Raw genomic sequence first — 19522 nt, forward strand, 5'->3', positions numbered from 1 at the left:
TTAAAAAAATAATTTAATTAAGATATGGTATTGCAACTTTCAGATGTGTCCTATCAAAGATATCTCATTGCATTTCATCCTGTGTCTTCTTGAAATACTCTTGCCTCCTTTCAAAGTTTAGAAATTGATCGTGAGGCTGTATTAGAACACTCAGCCATTTCTTTCACTCCTCCTAATTGAGCCATGGTCCTGGATGCAGTTTCCCCTCCCATCCTATCCCACATGTTAAGAGTAGACTCTGTCTGGTCATATAGCAAAGATAATGGTTGAGAACAGACATGTTTTCTTTTAAGCTCTGATACTTTTCTGATTCTTGCTAAAGACTTGTCCTTGACATCCTGAAGCCTGCTTCCCAGGGAATAAAATATGCCTTTCGTTTTAGAATGGTTCTAGACTTACTTACGGAAAACGTGCAAAGATAGGGTATGAAAGTTCTAAAAATGAATCAACTGGCATGGTACATGTCTGAGCTGGCTTCTTTTTAGCTTTTGCCTATTTCCTCTGCAACTATCAATCCCCGAGACTGGGGGTGGAGAACCTTTATTCCTCCAAGGGCCATGTGGATTTTATAACCGCATTCTTGAGTCATACTGGTCAGACATTTAATAACTCACCCCTAATCTGATTGCTGGAGCAACTTCTTGGTGGAGTGTATGATGTTAACTGATATTGATGATTTAGCAGGCCTTACATGGCTTTTGGGCCAGATATTTCCCACCCCAGCCCTAGCAGACTTAAGTGTGTAACAAGGCATTTCTCCTACAAATGCCTGACCCTTAAATAGATATATGTCCATAACAACCAAACATTGTTTCCCCTCTATGGTTAGAGATACGGAAATAATGTTCTTAAGGGTTGTGTTAGCCAGGATTCTCTAGAGAGACAAAACCAGATTGCTAATAATTATATATATATATATATATATATATATATATATATATATATATATATACAGATCAATAGATATATAACATAAGAAATCAATAGTTAAATTATATACAGATAATACAAGAAAAGAACAGTTAAGTTATATACAGATAATACAAGAAATGAACAGTTAAATTACAAAGCAGTACAAATGGCTCAGTGCAACTCACTCCCGTGAGAGAGTTTTGAGACACTGGCAGTCCTTCAAGTCTTGAGGGCCACCAGGTAGTCCTCTGTAGAGAGAATCAGTCTATCCTGGCACATGCAGCAAACAGCAAGCCAGGTCACCAAGAGTCAGCCAGGTCGCCAACAGTCAGCTCAAGAGATGTAAATTCCAATTGTGTGGCAAAGCAAGTCTTAAAGGGACCTCAAATTATAGCGACACAGTCCACGGGTAGTGTAACTTGAAAACTGAGTCACAGAACAAGCAAGGCAGCCAAACACTGGTCCGATGATCAAAGAGCAAGAGACAAGATAGGTGAGCCTCGCTGAGCCATTTATCTACCGCCCTTCAATTAATCCCACATGTGTCTATCGGCCAGGCTGACACAATAAACTATCTCAGGGGTGATTTTTTAAAGGGTGATTTTTGACACAAGATCCTTATCAGAAATCCCCTCAGCAAGCCCCAAGAAATGTTTTAAAATAATGATCTTGTGGAAATCCTGTAAAACCCCTCCGTCACTTATTTAGACTAATCAACACAAACAGCACACATTTGTACTTCTGACCAATCACAGTAAAGCCTCCATTTCACATTGTCCTACCTACTATTTCTCTGATTTTGTATTTCCAATCAGACGGATTCTCTGCTAGGTTTGATATTCATTGCAATGATTACACAGAATTCACAGACTAAACTCATAATTATGGAGTTTATTAGAGAAGTGAATAGGCTACAATCCAGGATCAGAAATGTGAAGGACACAGATTCTGTAAGCCAGCCTCCTTGCCTGAAGTCACTCAGCTTGACTCATTCTGTGAGCCCACTGTTAGAACTTGAACTCTTGATGCCACCGTCACTGCCATCACCATTTCTCTCAGCAGGGGTCTCTGGGTACAAAAGAGGCATTCCTCCTGGCTCTTCTTTCTTATAGTCATGAGACTTCTTCTTGTTTCTCGGATTGCTCATTGTACACTTAGTGCGATGGGAAAACTGTCCAAGGCCCTTAGGTACCATGTTTGTATGGTCCACCCAGTCAGTGGGTGGGAATTGAAAGACTATGGTTAGAAGAACCACATGATTAATGCATGGAACATGCACACAGTTAAAAATCAAATGTGAATACATGTTTGACTTAATAGATATATTAAAATCACATACATTAAAAGATATATTAAAATCCCATATTTTTATTATTCATATATGAGATATCACTGAATTAATTGTTGCACCATTAAAGAAAAAAAGATTGATTTAGATTCATTTTTTGTGTATCTATACCCTATGTTATCTTAGGCAAAAAAATGTCTTGTTCTAGTGCTAGAAAGGTTGGATCTTAAAAAAACCCAACACCCTCCCCCCAAGTTCTTAATGAGTCATTGCATATATTTATAGTGATGGTCAAATGATACTGTTTCCTAGTGTATACCACTTTTCTTCATCGAGAGGGACGCTATCAAGCTGGATGTTAATTGCTCCTACAAATGTGGTTTTGCTTTTAACAATAAGCATTAAGACATGTCCTTGAAGCTCTGTGACTTCATTGTATACCACCTGAAAATGGAAACGAAAAGGAAATATAAATACCATGTGTATAAATGGATCTTTATTTTGAATATTGTTTTGAAAAAAACCTGCTAGAGTATGAGTATTGTATCCTGGAATGGATAGATTAATGTTATAATATTTCATTTCTAACTCTAATTGTGAAAAACTAAAGTGTATTCTAACATAACAAAAATTTAATTCATATGTTCAACATGACAAAAAAATTACTCCAAGTAGCTAAGAACTTACTAGAATGGCCCACCTCAAATTTATAAGATTACAAATTATTTATTAGCAAGGGATTTAAAATACCCTTAACCTTTAACTGTCCTTGGATTTATTTGGCAACGCTGGAGTTTGACATCATCCTTCCGTGTTTAAGGCTAAGGAGGAAAGACGAACCAGTTTGCATGGTTTCCTTGTGCTATTTAAACATATGCAAGAACATTTCTGTCATCATGCAAAGAAGTCATTCTATAGTTTCTTTTGTTTATTTATAATTGCTTATTTTTAGGTATGAATATATGTGAACACTGTATAAATTATTAATAAAACAAAAATTAACAAAAGAAAGAAATCCATAGTTTCATCACTGGATGATAATTACAGTTGGTATCTTCTTGTTTTTTAAATGAAAATTTCTCTATATAACTAATTTTAAAGAATCTGAGCTGACATCATAGTGTACATACAAATTTGCATGAACTAGTTCTTGTGCTGTTCAGTTGCTTTTACCCAGAAGCAACCCGCGGGCTATCCCTGTGTAGCTTTGGCGGCACAGACATTTTAAATGTGTGGTCCGTCATTAGTAGGACACAGCTGTGCATGTAAGTCCAACATGATACTAGGAGAGGTCTTATGAGGACATTTAGAAAATGAATTTTATATGCTGCTCTAAACTTGCTTGCTTTTTATGGCCAAAGGACAAGGTGTTGTTGGCTTTTTATTGCTCTTTGGTTTTATTTTGTATGATTTTCTGGATAGGAAATCCAGAATAGGTAAATTTAGGAGACAGTCAGTGGATTAGCAGTTTGCTAGGGCGCAGCAGGGGTGGATTCGGGACACAGAAAGAACATGTTCTAAAATTGATGGTGGTGATGACTGCACAGCACTTTAATCCAATGACTGCTGAACTGTGTAATATGTGAAATTCATGTCAATAAAACCGCTAAAAAAATTTAAAAAGCAGCAGGAGAAGAACTTGAACTGGCAGACCCTGAGTCAATTGGGAGGCTGCCCCAGGCTCCTCATGGGGCTGTGTGTTGGGCTACTAACTGCAAGGGTGAGTCCTTGGTCATCACCGGTCACTACAAAAGTGACACTGTCTGCTCCTGTATAGATTTACAATCCTGAAAACCCTACAGAGTCACTGTCATCCAGACTGATTTGATGCCAGAATTGACTTTTTGGTAGTGAGTTTTCTTTAACTTTATCAGTATCCTGAAGAGCTCTTGGGTGTAGGTCTTGTCTGTTGACCAAAAGGTTCAAAACTACCAGATGCCTTATGGGTAAAGTATGAGGCACTTCTGTTTCTGTAAAGATTTATGGCTTTGGAAACAATGTGGGGCAGTTCTTCATGTCTTTTTTTTAAAGCATTTTATTAGGGGCTCATACAACTCTTATCACAATCCATACATATACATACATCAATTGTATAAAGCACATCCATACATTCTTTGCCCTAATCATTTTCAAAGCATTTGCTCTCCACTTAAGCCCTTTGCATCAGGTCCTCTTCCCCCCCCCCCGCTTCCCCCTCCCTCATGAGCCCTTGATAATTTATAGATTGTTTTTTTTTGCCCTATCCGGTGTCTCCCTCCCTCCCCTTCTCCTAGGGAGGAGGTCACATGTGGATCCTTGTAATCAGTTCCCCATTTCCAACCCACTCACCCTCCACTCTCCCAGCATCACCCCTCACACCCTTGGTCCTGAAGGTATCATCCACCCTGGATTCCCTGTGCCTCCAGCCCCCATATGCACCAGTGTACAACCTCTGCCCTATCCAGTCCTGCAAGGTAGAATTTGGATCATGGTAGTTGGGGGGAGGAAGCATCCAGGATGGGGGAAAGCTGTGTTCTTCATCGGTACTACCTCACACCCTAATTAACCCATCTCCTCTCCTAAACCCCTCTATGAGGGGATCTCCATTGGCCGACACTTGGGCCTTGGGTCTCCACTATGCACTTCCCCCTTCATTCACTATGGTCTATCTATCTATCTATCTATCTATCTATCTATCTATCTATCTATCTATCTATCTATTTTTTTTTTTTGCATGATGCCTTATACCTGGTCCCTTTTGCACCTCGTGATCGCACGGGCTGGTGTGATTCTTCCATGTGGACTTTATTGTTTCTGAGCTAGATGGCCGCTTGTTCACCTTCAAGCCTTTAAGACCCCAGACACTATCTCTTTCGATTGCCGGGCACCGTCAGCTTTCTTTGCCCCATTTTTTAATGCACCCGTTTGTCTTCAGCGATCCTATCATGGAGGTGTGCAGTCAATGATATGATTTTTTGTTCTTTGATGCCTGATAACTGATCCCTTCGGGACCACTCGATCACACAGGCTGGTGTGTTCTTCCATGTGGGCTTTGTTGCTTCTTAGCTAGATGGCCGCTTGTTTATCTTCAAGCCTTTAAGACACCAGACACTATCTCTTTTGATAGTCGGGCACCATCAGATTTCTTCACCACATTTACTTGTTCACCCACTTTAGCTTCAGCAGTTGTGTCGGGAGGGTGAGCATCGTAAAGTGCCAATTTAATAAAAGAAAGTATTCATGCATTGAGGAAGTGCTTGAGTAGAGGCCCAAGGTCCTTCCACCACCTTCATACTAAACCTATAAATATAGACACATAGATCTATTTCCCCATTCTCATATATATATTTGCATGTACATTTCTTTGACTAGACCTCCATAAATGCCCCTCGACTCCTAGCTCTTTGCTCCATCTCCCTTGACTTTCCTCCTGCCCTACTACTACCATGCTCCGTCCCCACCTGGGCTAGAGTATACCTCTTCTCTAAGCAACCTTACCCTTGATCATTTCCCACCAGGCCTGCCACTCCCCCCTCACTACCATTTTGGGTCCCATGTTTTTCCCTTGTCCCTGGGTTTGTTAACACCACTTCCTTACCCCCCCCTACCCCCCCACCCCAAGTCCCCCCGGAACTGTCCGTCCCATTGTTTTTCCTCCAGATAGTTCATCCAGCCTGTCCTATTCAGACAGACCTGTGGAGACACTAACATGCACGAAAACAAGACAGAGGAAAACAAAGCAACAGTATATAACCAGACAACAAACCAACAAAAACAAACCACTGACAAAGAATAAAACAAAACACTTCACGAAAGAAAAGCTTGTAGTTAGTTCAAGGATTGTTTGTTTCTTCCATGTCTTATACGGTCACTATGATTTGCCATCAACTGTAGGTCTGGGGGTTTCTTCAATGACCTTCCCATTACATTGTACTTGATGTGGTTTCTGGTCTTTTACACAACACAGGTCGTGTGTGTGTGTGTCCATTAAGTTATCAATGAAATGCAGTTCAAATTAATCTGTTAGTTGCCTTGAACAGTGATTTTAAATCAATTCAGTCAAAGGATGCTAGATATAAATATAATGCCGGATTCCAGTCTATCCAATCCGTGCCTGACCCTTCATAGAATTTCCCTTGCGTTCCAGCCTGGAGATTATCTTTTATTTTTATAGCCCTGGTTGTTCAATGATTCCTTGTCCTCTGTTAAGTTCTCCTGGGACAATAAGGAATTTTAAGGGCTGCCTTCAAAATGTCAAAATCCTAACACTGTTATTCATGTTATTGGACCACAAGTTGATCCTAATCCTGCCTGCAACTCCTTCCAGGGTTTCACAGTCTTTCTTTAAAATAACAGGAGTTATTTTAAAATCTGAACTATCCTGTTTTCCTCCTACCACACTTCCCCCACAGATAAACTCATCTATTTTAGAGAGAAAATAGGTAAAAGAACGATCAAACTGCTACTGTATGTGAAGCAGAAAATGGGATAACTCTAAGCATTAGGCCCTTTGAAAAGTCAGGCTTAATAACTCTAAATAAGCCCTAAAGATTTAAATTTGTGAGAACCATCTAAATAAGCCCCAAGGATTTAAATTTGTAAGAAAAACATCAACAATTTATATTTTGACTAATCTCTTGTCATGATGAATGTTTTCTCATTTGCATAATGGGGATAGTAATACTTACCTTTTAGCATTGTAGGGAAAAATAAGTGACATAATGAATATAAACCTCTCTACAAGGCCTGGAACATATTAAACACTAATAAATTATAGCTTAAGAAAAATCCATCAAATACACAAGATGGAACATTTGTTTTTTTGGTATTTTGTATCAGTTGGATGGGGAAAACTCTTCCAGACAGAATGAATCTTCTAGGTATTTAGCATGCTGAATGGCTCAGGAAATGATTTTAGGAATTAATTGCCTTTCTGGTTAAAATGCAAAATATGAACTTCCAAAGTTTGTATCATTGCACTTATATGTTTTTTCTTTGCTTTATTATGCAAAAGTAATTTCCCTGAAAGTATCTGAAAATTTAAAATTCTTCAGTTACATATCATAGGTGCAATCATTGCATATCATAGACAATAGTGATATATTTTAATTACTTCATTACACCTCTGACATAATTTAAAATGTATTATTTTCCTAGTGTGCAATGAATAGTGGATAATATAAGACAAGTGTTTGAAATGTTATATTACTCAAGAAACTTTTGATTTGATATGTGTTCTTTTGAGGGATTGGCTTGTGTTCCTATAAAATTAAAATATGTATTATAAATCCTACTATCTATGCTCCTGACCATAATCCCATTTGGAAATAGGTTATCTTTGTTTCGTTATAGAGACTGAACACCTTTCCCAAGGGCCCACACTGTTTTTTAAAGACAATAACTCGTGGCTTTTCTAATAACAGAACTAGATAACTAAGACAATTCTGCTTTCACATAAGCAGAATAAAAAATGGACAACTCCTTTAATTTCACTTTAGAATGTTTCCTTACCCATAGGCATAATAAGCCAACTCTTCATTATGACAAGCATTAAATTTATGGGTTTGACATCATTACATCAAATAGAAAAACATTTAACATAATGAATATCCATCAAACACATATACTAGTTAATCACTGTGTGTTCTATGAGCCATCAAACACCTATACTAGTTATTACTGTGTATTATTTGAAACAAGGGTCAAATAAATACTTTTAAAGGGCATTTTAAATGATTGCAATGGGAAGATAATAATATGGAAATTGAAATATGTCTAGTGTTTGTGGAAACAGCTTTGTGGAAGCAGGTCAATGCAAACAGAGAAGAGGAAACCTGTGAATGGCTATCCGTATGGAGAATTTACAGCATCATTCAGGATAATAAGTGTGGGTTTTGGAATTTGTGTTTTGGAATAAGCAGCTGTAACCTCATCCTCCTAGGCAAAATGCTTCGACTCTGAGTCTTAATTTCTTCATTTGAGATGAAGTGTTATCGTACTATGAGTATTCAATAAGATGATACATACAAAAATGGTTATGCCTTGGTAGTGGGACAAGCGGAAAGTAAAAGGAAATAGAGGAAAGACTAGGTGACAAAGGATATTTTACAGAGGTCTAAAGACTGGAATGTACACATGTAAATATATTTATATAATAGTCTAGGGAAACAAATATTTGTGCATATATTTATAGGTTAGGTATTGAGGCAGCAGATGGACATTGGACCTCCACTCAAGCACTTACTCAATGCAAGAACACGTTGTTCTATTAAATTGGCATTCCAGGATGCACACCTTTCTGACACAATTGCTGAAGAAAAATGGGTGCATAAGCAAATGTGGTGAAGAAAGTTGATGGTGCCCGGCTATCAAAAGATATAGCATCTGGGGTCTTAAAGGTTTGAAGATAAACAAGCAACCATATATCTGAGAAGCATCAAAGCCCACAGGGAAGAAACACACCACCCTGTCTGAACACTAGGTGTAGAAGGGACCAGTTATCAGATATAAAATAACTAAAAATCATATCAGGGGGTGCCCACATTCCTGATACTATCAATGAAGACAAACGTGTGCATACTCAAATGTGGTAAAGAAAGCTGATGGTGCCCGGTTATCAAAAGATATAGCATCTGGGGTCTTAGAGGCTCGAAGATAAACAAGTGGCCATCTACTTCAGAAGTAACAGAGCCCACATGGAAGAAACACACCAGTCTGTGGACCACAAGCTGTCTAAAGGACAAGGTATCAAGCATCAAGGAACAAAAAAACATATCATTGTAAACATGGGTGAGCACAGAGTAGAGACTCAAAGCCCATTGTTAGCCAACTGGACACCCCTTACTGAAGGGTTGTGGGGAGGAGATGAGCCAGTCAGGGTGCAAGATAGCAATAGTGAAGCATATAACTCTCCTCTAGTTCTTAAATGCTTCCTCCCCCCCCCCCCCACTATCATGATCCCAATTCTACCTTACAAATCTGGCTAGACCAGAGGATGTACATTGGTACAGATAGCAACTGGAAACACAGGGAATCCAGGACAGATGACTCCTTCAGGACCAGTGGTGAGAGTGGCGATGTCTGGAGAGTGGAGAGAATGTGGAAAGGGGAAACTGATTACAAGAATCTATGTATAGCCTCCTCCCTGGGGGGGATGGACAGCAGAGAAGAGGGTGCTGGGGGGAAGACATCAGACTGTGTAACATATGACAAAATAATAATAATTTATGAATGATGAAGGGTTCTTGAGGGAGGGAGAAATGGGGGTGGAGGGGGAAAAAGAGCAGCTGATATTAAGGATTCAAGTAGAAGGCAAATGTTTTGAGAACGATGATGGCAACAAATGTACATATGCATTTGACACAATGGATGTATGTATGGATAATGATAAGAATTGTATGAGCCCCCAATAAAATGATTTTTTAAAAATGCATATGCTTATTGAGTGCATTTTGTTACTGGCATTGTGCTAGGTAATAGTAATTAGTATCTGCATAGCTTGCAAGGTATTTTATGATATTGAAAACACAATTATGCTGTCAGCTGACACTGAGTAGGCCCTTGACTACTCAATGCCAAACCATGCACAATGGCATTAAACTAAATGAGTTTTTGAAAATAGATCTCCAGTGCTTTCATCATAGTTTGTGTTAGTCTGGAAACCTTGCTGAAACCTGTTTAGCTTCACAGCAACATGCAAGCCTTCACTGACAGGTGGTGATTGCGCTTGAGATTCCTTGGCTGCGGGCCAAACTCAGGTATCCCACATGGTTGTTGAGAATTCTACTATCGAACATATGTAACTTTTCTACTGAAGGTGCTTTAATGGCTTGGAGTAGAATCCACTTTCTGATTCTTTTAAAAGCTATAAGGCTGTTGCAGATACAATCCTAGCCCCAATGTTAGCCTCTTTTTGAGCCTAGCGATTAGTACCATTGGAGTATATATAATAAAGGTTGTCAGGAAAACTGCTGGCCACCCTTGTTAGTTCTCCCCCTGGGAAGGGTTAACTAGACAAGCTTGATTGCACCTCAAAGCCTTAGTATCTGAAGGGTAGAAACTCATCACTTGCAAATGCTCCCTAGTGAGCTCCTCTCAGATCTGGGAATTTGAGAGAGGGCTGTGAATTAAGAAAGAAAGAAATATTTTCATTAAAAGCTTCATAAATCATTGGTGATATGGTCTGGTATCATCTTTATATTCCTCAAAGAAATCCATATAAAGAAGGGAGGGAGGCCATTCTGTCCCACGTCACCAAACACTGCATGACTGGTAGTTTGGGAGAGCCCAGCTAGCTGTGGTCAGTTGCTGAAGGAGCAGTTCTAAGTATTGCCAGATACCGGGGAGAAGTTAAACACATGGCGGATACCATGTGATCACTTACTAGGGTTGCTTATAAGCACATAGGTTCTCCGTAGGATGTACAGAAATAATTTAAAGAACTTGGCAGACAACTTGGGTCTTAGATGACAAGTGAGGGCAAGAGGAAGTCAAGCCAGATCTAAAACCGGCTTACTTTCTTTTGTCCTTCTAAATATCTGTGATGTACTAATAAGACAGCATAACAGCTGAAAATTTAAATAGTGTCTTTCCCTTTTCCTATGTCTTTAAAAATTCAAGCAGACTTCCTAGCAAAATTAGTTATGTAATGACCTCTTATTTTATTGGTCACTATGGTATTAGAAGAACCCCTTATAAAAACATTTCTGCTGGTTTAGATTTTGTATAAATTGAGGTTTGCTACACATGTGCACATGACTTTCAAAATTCTTTAAATATAAACAAAAGGAGCCCTGGTGGTGTAGTGGTTATGCATTGGGCTGCTAACCACAAGGTCAGTGGTTTGGAAGCACCAGGCACACCTCAGGAGAAAGATGGGGCTTTCTGTTTCCGTCATTAGTTACCTTCTCAGAAACCCACAGGGGCAGTTGTCCCCTGTCATATGGGGCCCTGTCATATGGGGCCGCTATGAGTTGACTTCGACTCAAGGACAGTGAGTTTGAAGTGTAGACAAAGTCAGTTCCTGTTACAAGTATAGATTGATGGAGAAGTACTTCTAATTAATCTGGGAGCCCTGGTAGCGAAGTGACTGTGCATTGGATTGCAATCCGCACAGTTGGCAGTTTGAAACCACTGGTAGCTCTATGGGGGAAAGGCAGGACTTTCTACCCATGTTTACAGTCTCAGAAACCCACAGTGGGGTCACAATGAGTCAGCATTGATTGGATGACCATGGGTTTGAGCCTTGAATTTTGGATTGGTAAGCTGATGTGTTGTTGTTAGGTGACGGTGAATTGGTTTCAACTCAAGGCAATCCTATGTGCGATAGATAGAAGGGAAACACTGCCTGGTTCTATGCCATCTTCACAATTGTTTGTATTTTTGAGCTCATTGTTTTGACCACTGTGTCAATGCGTCTCTTACGGGTATTTCTCTTCTTCACTGACCCAGTACTTCTGCAAGCATCATCTCCTCTTCCAGATATATGTCCAAAATATGAGAGAAGTCTTGCTGTGCTTGCTTCCAAGGAACATCACAGCTGTACTTCTTCCAAAAATATTTGTAAATTCTTCTTGCATTCCCTGGTCTATGAAATATTCTTCATCAACCCCATAATTCAAATGTATCCGTTATTCTTAAAGGTTCCTTATTCATTGTTTAGATGTAACATGAATATGAGGTTATTGAAAATATTATGGCTTGGGTTAGGTGCACCTTCATTCCAAAGACAACATCTTTGCTTTTTAACATTTTGTAGTTTTTTGTAATGTTTTGGTTTGGGGTAGCAGATGTTCTCAATGTGAGACATTGTTTGATTTCTTGACTGTCGCTTCTATGGGCATTGCTTACTAAATTCTTGACAACTAAAAAATTTTCTTTGTGCACCATGATCCTACATATTGCGAGGACTTTCATTTATTTTATGTTGTATACTCCATACTGAAGTTTGTAATCTTTGATCTTTACCAACAAGTGCTTCAAGCCTTCTTTACTTTCAGCAAGGAAGGTTGTATAGTGTGCATGGCACAGGTAAACGGCTCCTCCAATCTTGATACTGCCCTTCTCTTTGTGTGGTTCACCAATACTATCAAGTAATATTTGGGCATGCATAATTACTATTATTTTAATTCACATATAAGGGGGCTTGTGAAAAGACGTAATTAAAAGATAGTGAAACATTTCCATGTATTTTTATGCTTGAAATAAGTAGAAAGTCAATGAAAAATTCTCATTAATGTTTGTGGCTCTTTGCCATTAAATGGTACTTTAAATTTCAAGTAATTAGAGTCGAGTATAAGAAGTTTCTTGAAACTAAGGGTAAAAGAAGTATAAAAACAGGAAATAGCGAGGTGTTCAAGAAACCAGGAATAGCGAAGGTGCATCTCTTTAGCTGTTGACTTCATAATGAGATGTCTTTCTTTACTGATAGAGGGGAGTCATTCTTTTGCTCTCATCTCTATCCACAGTCTCAGTCATCTTGCACACTCCCTCTATATCATCGAAAGTCCACTAAACTAAACCCACTGTCATCGAGTTGATTCTGACCATAGTGACCCTATAGGACAGTATAAAAACTAATTACCCTTGTGCATTTCTGAGGCTATAACTCGTTTAAGGAATAAAAAGCATTATCCCATAGTGGATCCAAACAGCTGACTTGAGATTAGCATACTAATAATCACTATACTACCCAGGTTCCTATATATCTTCTAAATATATTTAAATACTTTTCAAAAGGTAACAATGATTTTATTATCTAGATTATAATAAAATATATCTCATAACCCTTTTTGAATCACGTTCTGTGAGTTTCAAAGTTCCCCAGAGGAGTTGCCTGAACAATAGAGTGACCTAATTGCCACTCTGGGGTGCCCTCGGCTTCCCTCCTCATTGGCGAGGTGGGTGACATCCAAAGAAGTATCATTAAAATTTAACTTTTGAGATGAAAAACTGTAGAGGCAAATCTGACGTTAAAGTGCTCCAAACCAATCTCACTGCCATCGAGCCAATTAGGAGACAGTTAGTTAGAACTCTTCCATCATCAAGTAGGAATGCAGATCAGGTGCTTGGGGGAGCAACTTGAGTTTGAGGAGTAAATTCAGCTGCAACATACTCACTGCCATTGAGTTCACGCCAGCTCATAGAAACCCGACAGGCAGGGGAGAACTGCCCTCTGTGAGTGACACTGTAACTGTTTACAGGAGTAGAAATGTCCATACAGGTGAATTGTGTGATTGCTTAAAATAATTTTGAGAGAGTATATATTAAGAGGAAATGTGGGTGGACCACCCAATGTCAGTGAACAATATTGTAAGAGGAAGAATGGCAGTAGAGAAAGAACTGGTTAAAGGAGCTGAAAGAGCTAAGAAGTGGCATGACTGGGGAAGGAAACAGTTGTAGGAAATAGTGCATGGTCAACAGTGCCGACTACTCAACAGGGGTCTGGGAAAAGAGAGTATAAAGAATCATTGGATTCGCTGATCAGTAGTTTATTGATTCCACTTAAAGAAAGCATTATCAATACAGGTCATCCACCTGATTGTACAGGATCATAAGGCAGTAGGGAAGTGATGAAGCGAAAGAAGGCGGTAGGTTAATTTTGTAAAAGAATAGAGGTGATAAGGAGTTAAAAGAAATTTGGATGCTTAAGGGAAGGTTTAATATATATCATATATTAAATATATATATTATGAATATTAAGTTAAAGATCCAGTGAGGAAAGGTGAGTAAGTAATTGACTGAAAAGTACAGAGAGACAATAAAAGATAAAATCAAGAGAATTTGTGTAGTCGTTGACCTACAGGGGGTTAGATGCTCAAATTGCATAGTAGAAATAAATTAGAGAACCATCTACACTATAAATTCAAATTAAACTTGAATTTTTAGTTCATTGTCTACGTTGGAAAGGGGAATGTTATGAGATCTATCAAGTCAAAAAGTATTACTGCAAAAGCATAGACTCCTTTATGTAACAAAAATGTCCTAATGTGAAGCTATCCTTTTCCTCTGGAGCATCACTCTAGGTCTTTGCACTTCTGCACGAGGTAGTCCCATCTTTTGACCCCCTCCCTAGGTAATTATGGCTCTTTGATTTATACCTTGTCAAACTGCAGCCTGACCTCCTCAAGAGACTCACATAGCAGAGCTTTTTCATACTCCTTGACTGTTGGGAACATCAAAAAGTCTGAAAGGGCAAGATCAGGATGGCAGGGAATGAATTTCCAATGAAATTCTCATATAACAGCCCTTGCTACCATTGAAGAAGGAGCAGGTGCATTGTTCTGATGGGGAAACAAAAATCTTGCTATAAATTACCTAGACTTTTCTCACCAAAGTAGTTTTCAGTATTCTTAAAAGTTCATTATAATACCATAAGTCCTTGTGATCGTCCTGTGTTCTTTGTGGAAAATCTATCTGGATTACTCCCACCCCACCCCACCCCACCCGCCAGGAACCATAAAACCAATTGCTCTATCCTCTGAGCTGATGTTTCCCTCTTGAGTTTCTCTGGCCCCGCAGACCCCTCTGATGTCACTATTGAGATTGGACTTCTTTTGAAGGCACCCGGATGAAACTAATTATCTTATTGAAAGAACCTGTCTGCACCCATCCACTGTTGGCAGTGACATGGATCAATTATTTTGTTGGAAATAAACCCAGGCAGGGGTAGATTTGAGCCTTGGTAGCTACACTTTTTAACTTTCTCTACCACTGCTGTATACAGTAGGCTATGATAATATTATTGGGTTCCGAAAATCAGGTTTAAAAAGTTAGAAAAAATAAGATCGAGTCAGGAATAATGTTAGTATGCAAAACAAATGTCTTTTTTTTTTTGAGCCCATAGACTTGGGCTATTACTGGAAATTAGCCATGATTTACGAATTGTCTCATAAGCACCTTGAGACCAATAATACCTGGACTGTCCCATTCCTGTAAACATCTGTTTTATTCCTGTAAACAAAAAATCCACTGGGTATTTTGCAAATGTCTTTACTGTATGAAAGAATGATTCCAATTACTGTAATGTTTCCATATTTGGTTTTTAAGCTGAAACTGGTAAGAAAAATATAAAATGACTGGACAAAAGATGAGGCATACTCACAATTTCATTGTAAGTGGGGTCGGTACATTTTGGAACAGATTTTGTTTTCCTCTTATGAACTTCCCTGGGATACGGTAAAAGATAAAACTCAACATGCGCACTGGGCGCAGAGCCATCTGGGAGATGCTGCAGAGGAAAATGGTTATAAATATTAATACATGTTGCTATCAAAGAAAACAAATACAAAGCTACTAAATATCTAGACCAAAGACAGAATTGGGTTTTATTATAGTCACTCTCTTTACTGGAAAATAAGAAATCAAAAAACATTTCATTGCTCAAACATAATCCCAAATCACCATTTAAAAGCATAAAATTTCCCCCCTCTTAAATTAAAAGTGGTGTCAGAGAACTATACTTAAAAGCTCATTAAATATAATTACTCTAATTATCTTTAATAGTAAAAACTAAACTTGTACCTTGTGACAGAAATGGTTACAAACTGAATGTTAGCCCATGGTAGAGAGAGTATTTCCATCTTAATGCCTCATGGTTCATGAGCCAGTAGCAGGAGGAGACACGGGGAGGAGAGTCAAGTTTAAAATATAAAATGAGATTTAGCATTTAATGATAAGTAATCATGATTGTTGGTATCCTGGGGATTCAGAGGTTTACGTAGTCGGCTGCTAACCAAAAATGCAGTGCTTTTAGCCAATAAGTCACTCCAGGGAAGAAAGACGAGACAATCTTAAAGATTTACAGCCCCGGAAACCCTATAAGACAGGTCTAGTTTGTCCTATAGGATTGCTATGAGTTGGAATTGACTGGCAGTGGGCTTAGTTTGATTTTTTTATATGATTGAATAATATCCTACTTAAAGTGGGATTTATTTAAAATACCAATTGGACCTACAACTTTAAAATAGTTACAAGGTTTTCATATAATTTCACTAATTTCTTAGATAAATGCTCTAAAACTCATGGCATAACCTTGCAAAATTATTTTCTGTGAGACCTCAGAAGCTATTGAAAGGGTTACCACAATGACAGAATCAAATATATCTGTCTCTGTCATCCCCAATAACTCTGCTCCTGCCTTTGCCAGTTTCCTCAGAGGTGCACCCTTCTTCATAGAGGCCCTCATTCCTTTAAATCGACTATGGGTATGTTTATTTCTCAATATATCATTTGAAGAATTAGGCCAACTGCTTTAAAGAGTTTAAAATATAAACTGATTTGAAATATAGCAAATAGGATTTTATCTTAGTGATCTTGACCAAATGGAGAGTAGAATGTCCCCAAATTTTGGATATCTAGATTGATTTAATATGAAATCCTTTTTATACTTTTTTATTTAAAGTGGACAGCTGTGCTAGTCTGAGTAGACTAGACAAACAAATTCATGGACACTCATGTGTATAAGAAAGAGCTTTCTATACAAGAGCAGTTGAATATTGTATAACTATCCCAGCCCAGTCCAGATCAAGTCCACGAATCAGAGATTAGTCCATATGTCTGATACCAATCTATAAATTCCTCTTCAGAATCATGAAACAGATGTGATAATGCCAAATGCAAGAAGATCACAGGCCAGTGGGTTGGAAGTCTTATGGATCCAGTGGCATTTTAAACATTTCAGTGCTAATCAGGGTCTCCATGTTGCTGCTACAACTCCAGAGGTCTGGCTCCATCAGCCTCTCTCCATGTGTATTCGCCACAGGGATATCTCACCGGAAGTGAGCTGTGAGAGACAGTGTCTCCTGCCTCCATGGAGGAAACACAGGGGTTCCCAGACTCCTCAGAAGGCCGTGCCCACACAGAGTCTTCATTGGCTATATCCTTATTGACAGGCTAGACTACACTCCTACACTCTAAATCCTCAAATTGACACCAGATTATGTACCGACCACAACTTAAAGTCAAACTTGAGTAATGAAGTGCTTATTTTTGACCATATTGTACTACTTAGATCCATAATTTTATGCAAATATACTTTAAATTCTGAAACAGTGATATTCACATGTGGACTCCCAGTGCTGCTGTCATTCACAGCTTTAATGTATCTTTATTTTGCACTCTTGAAAACATTTTGGAAAGCAAGAAAATAAGAGCTATATTCTCAACCAACTTTTCCTTCAGTTCTAATGTACACAGTAAAAATTATGTAACTAGAAAATGATAGCTGTTTATTTTCAATTAAAAATTGATTAAATGTTTCTGCACAAACCTATATGTCAAATCACTGAGATTGGGCACTGCAGTTTTCATTGGAATCAAGACATGTGCCCCCGTGCAGAAGTCCTCTATGAAGAGGGGCTTTGAAATGACAGAATAGAATCTTCTGTGATATAGAAAGATGTGATTACTATTTCTTAGAGTGGAAATCTCACTGTTTCGTGTGGAAAAATAAAGGATTAAAAGTGTTTTTGCATTACCTAATTCTTTCTCTGGGGCTTAAGAATACCATACTTTTGGTCACTGTGAGCTCCAATTTAAAGGCTCTGGGAATAGATTGTCTGGTTGCAATTCTAGTTCTCTAATTTTGCCAGCTATGTGGCTTTTCACAGGAATTTTAATTTTTCAGGGGATCAGTTTGCTTATCTGTTAAATTAAGATAAGACAATTATTATATCATAGGGTTTTAAAGATTGAACCATATAATATAAGGAAACCGCCGAAACAGAATGATGCAATGAATACTGGATACTATTATTTTACTTCTTATACACTGAAAATGAATAAATGTAATGCACAGTTTGGACAAGATTTACTAAGACATTTATGCAGAGTAAGTTTTTCAATCTAGGGCTGTTGACATATTGCAATCAGCATTTTTGTTGTTACTCTTGTTGCGTGGGGCTGAATGGGAGAACAGCACGCTTTTACTCACTAGATGCCAGTAGCAACACCCCCCAAGTAGTGACAACCAAACCTGCCATTCAACATCAGTAAGTGTTGCCTGGGGGCATGATGGTTCTTAGTGTAGAAACACAAGTAGAGATGGTTTCCAAGTAAGGAACTCCAGATCATCACTAGTTTTCCAGCCTAGTGGTTTATATATCTTCTTCATGCCTTTGTCTTTATTTCTTTTTTTTTCCTCTTTGTATATCTTTTTTTCTCATTCTTTTTATTTTATTTTTTCTTTTCTTTAAAAAAGTTTTTCTCTCTTTTTATCTGTTTCTGTTTGTTTTTAGTCAATATACTTTGATTATTTGGCTAATGGGTATTATTTGGATATCAGATAATTCTATTTATTATTATTATTTTAATCATTTTATTAGGGGCTCATACAACTCTTATCACAATCAATCCATACATACATCAATTGTGTAAAGCACATGTGTACATTCATTGCCCTCATCATTCTCAAAACATTTGCTCTCCATCTAAGCCCCTGGCATCAGCTCCTCAGTTTTTCCCCTCCCTCCCTGAACCCCCTTCCCTCATGAACCTTCTGTGTCTAGCCTTATACCACTCTCCAAAACAGTACTCTCCCAACACATTAACATTCTGTTAAGTGGTATTACTTCTTTCCCTTGGTTCTTGCTTTGTTCTTGGTTTTAAAACTGAAGTCTATATTAAGATATATCATTACTTTTTTGCTGTAGTTCAACTGCTACAGTAGTCTTTTAAAAAATATTTTTACTTAATAGAAGAAGATTTTAACCCACTCACGACATGTCTGTCAGTTTGTCATACTGTAGTCGCATGATATTGCTGTGATACTGGAAGGTATGTCATTGGTATTTCAAATGCCAGGCAGGTTGCCGTGAATGAACAGGTTTTAGCATAGCTTTCATATTAAGAATAGGCTCTGAAGAAGGACTAGGAGGTTGACATCAGAGGAATTAGCCATATAAAACCTGGTGAATAGCAGTAAAGCACTGTCAAACAGGGAAAATCGCAGGGACATCAGTGGATATTGTCAGATGGGCCAGAAGATGAGCGGCTCAGATTGGAAGATGCTCGAAAGAATTCTCCTCTAAAAGTAGAGTCAATCATCATGACATAGATGGTGTAAAGTTTGAGACCTGATATTTGCTGATGGGGTACCATTCAAAATAAGAAGAAACAGTTAAAACATCTATCAGTTATTGAAATTTAGAATATTCCAAGAAATGAATCAAAGAATTTTGGAATTCATCAAACATGAAACCGAATGCTTACAGATTGAAATACTAAACTGAAACGGAGCAGAGATGGGCTCATAGTGGTCATTTTGAATTAGAAAAAAGCATGATTTACTAAAGCCTGGAATTACACCATCAGAGGAATGGGGTTGCATTCAGCATCAAAGGACAT

At 38.2% G+C, this 19522-nt stretch overlaps 1 protein-coding gene across 1 annotated transcript in view; it reads right to left on the minus strand.

The window, feature by feature from the left end:
* Positions 1-2361: 2361 nt before the first annotated feature.
* Positions 2362-19522, minus strand: part of PIK3C2G (phosphatidylinositol-4-phosphate 3-kinase catalytic subunit type 2 gamma) — a 419757-nt gene continuing 402596 nt past the window's right edge. Inside the window, exons 32-33 of the mRNA XM_075553327.1 lie at positions 15282-15407; positions 2362-2644 (exon numbers count right to left, since the gene is read on the minus strand). Of these exons, the coding sequence (XP_075409442.1) occupies positions 2492-2644; positions 15282-15407 (279 nt within the window). The 3' untranslated portion in view covers positions 2362-2491. The remainder of the gene's footprint in view (positions 2645-15281; positions 15408-19522) is intronic.

This window comes from Tenrec ecaudatus, chromosome 6 (assembly GCF_050624435.1).
Source record: "Tenrec ecaudatus isolate mTenEca1 chromosome 6, mTenEca1.hap1, whole genome shotgun sequence".
NCBI classification, from domain to species: domain Eukaryota; kingdom Metazoa; phylum Chordata; class Mammalia; order Afrosoricida; family Tenrecidae; genus Tenrec; species Tenrec ecaudatus.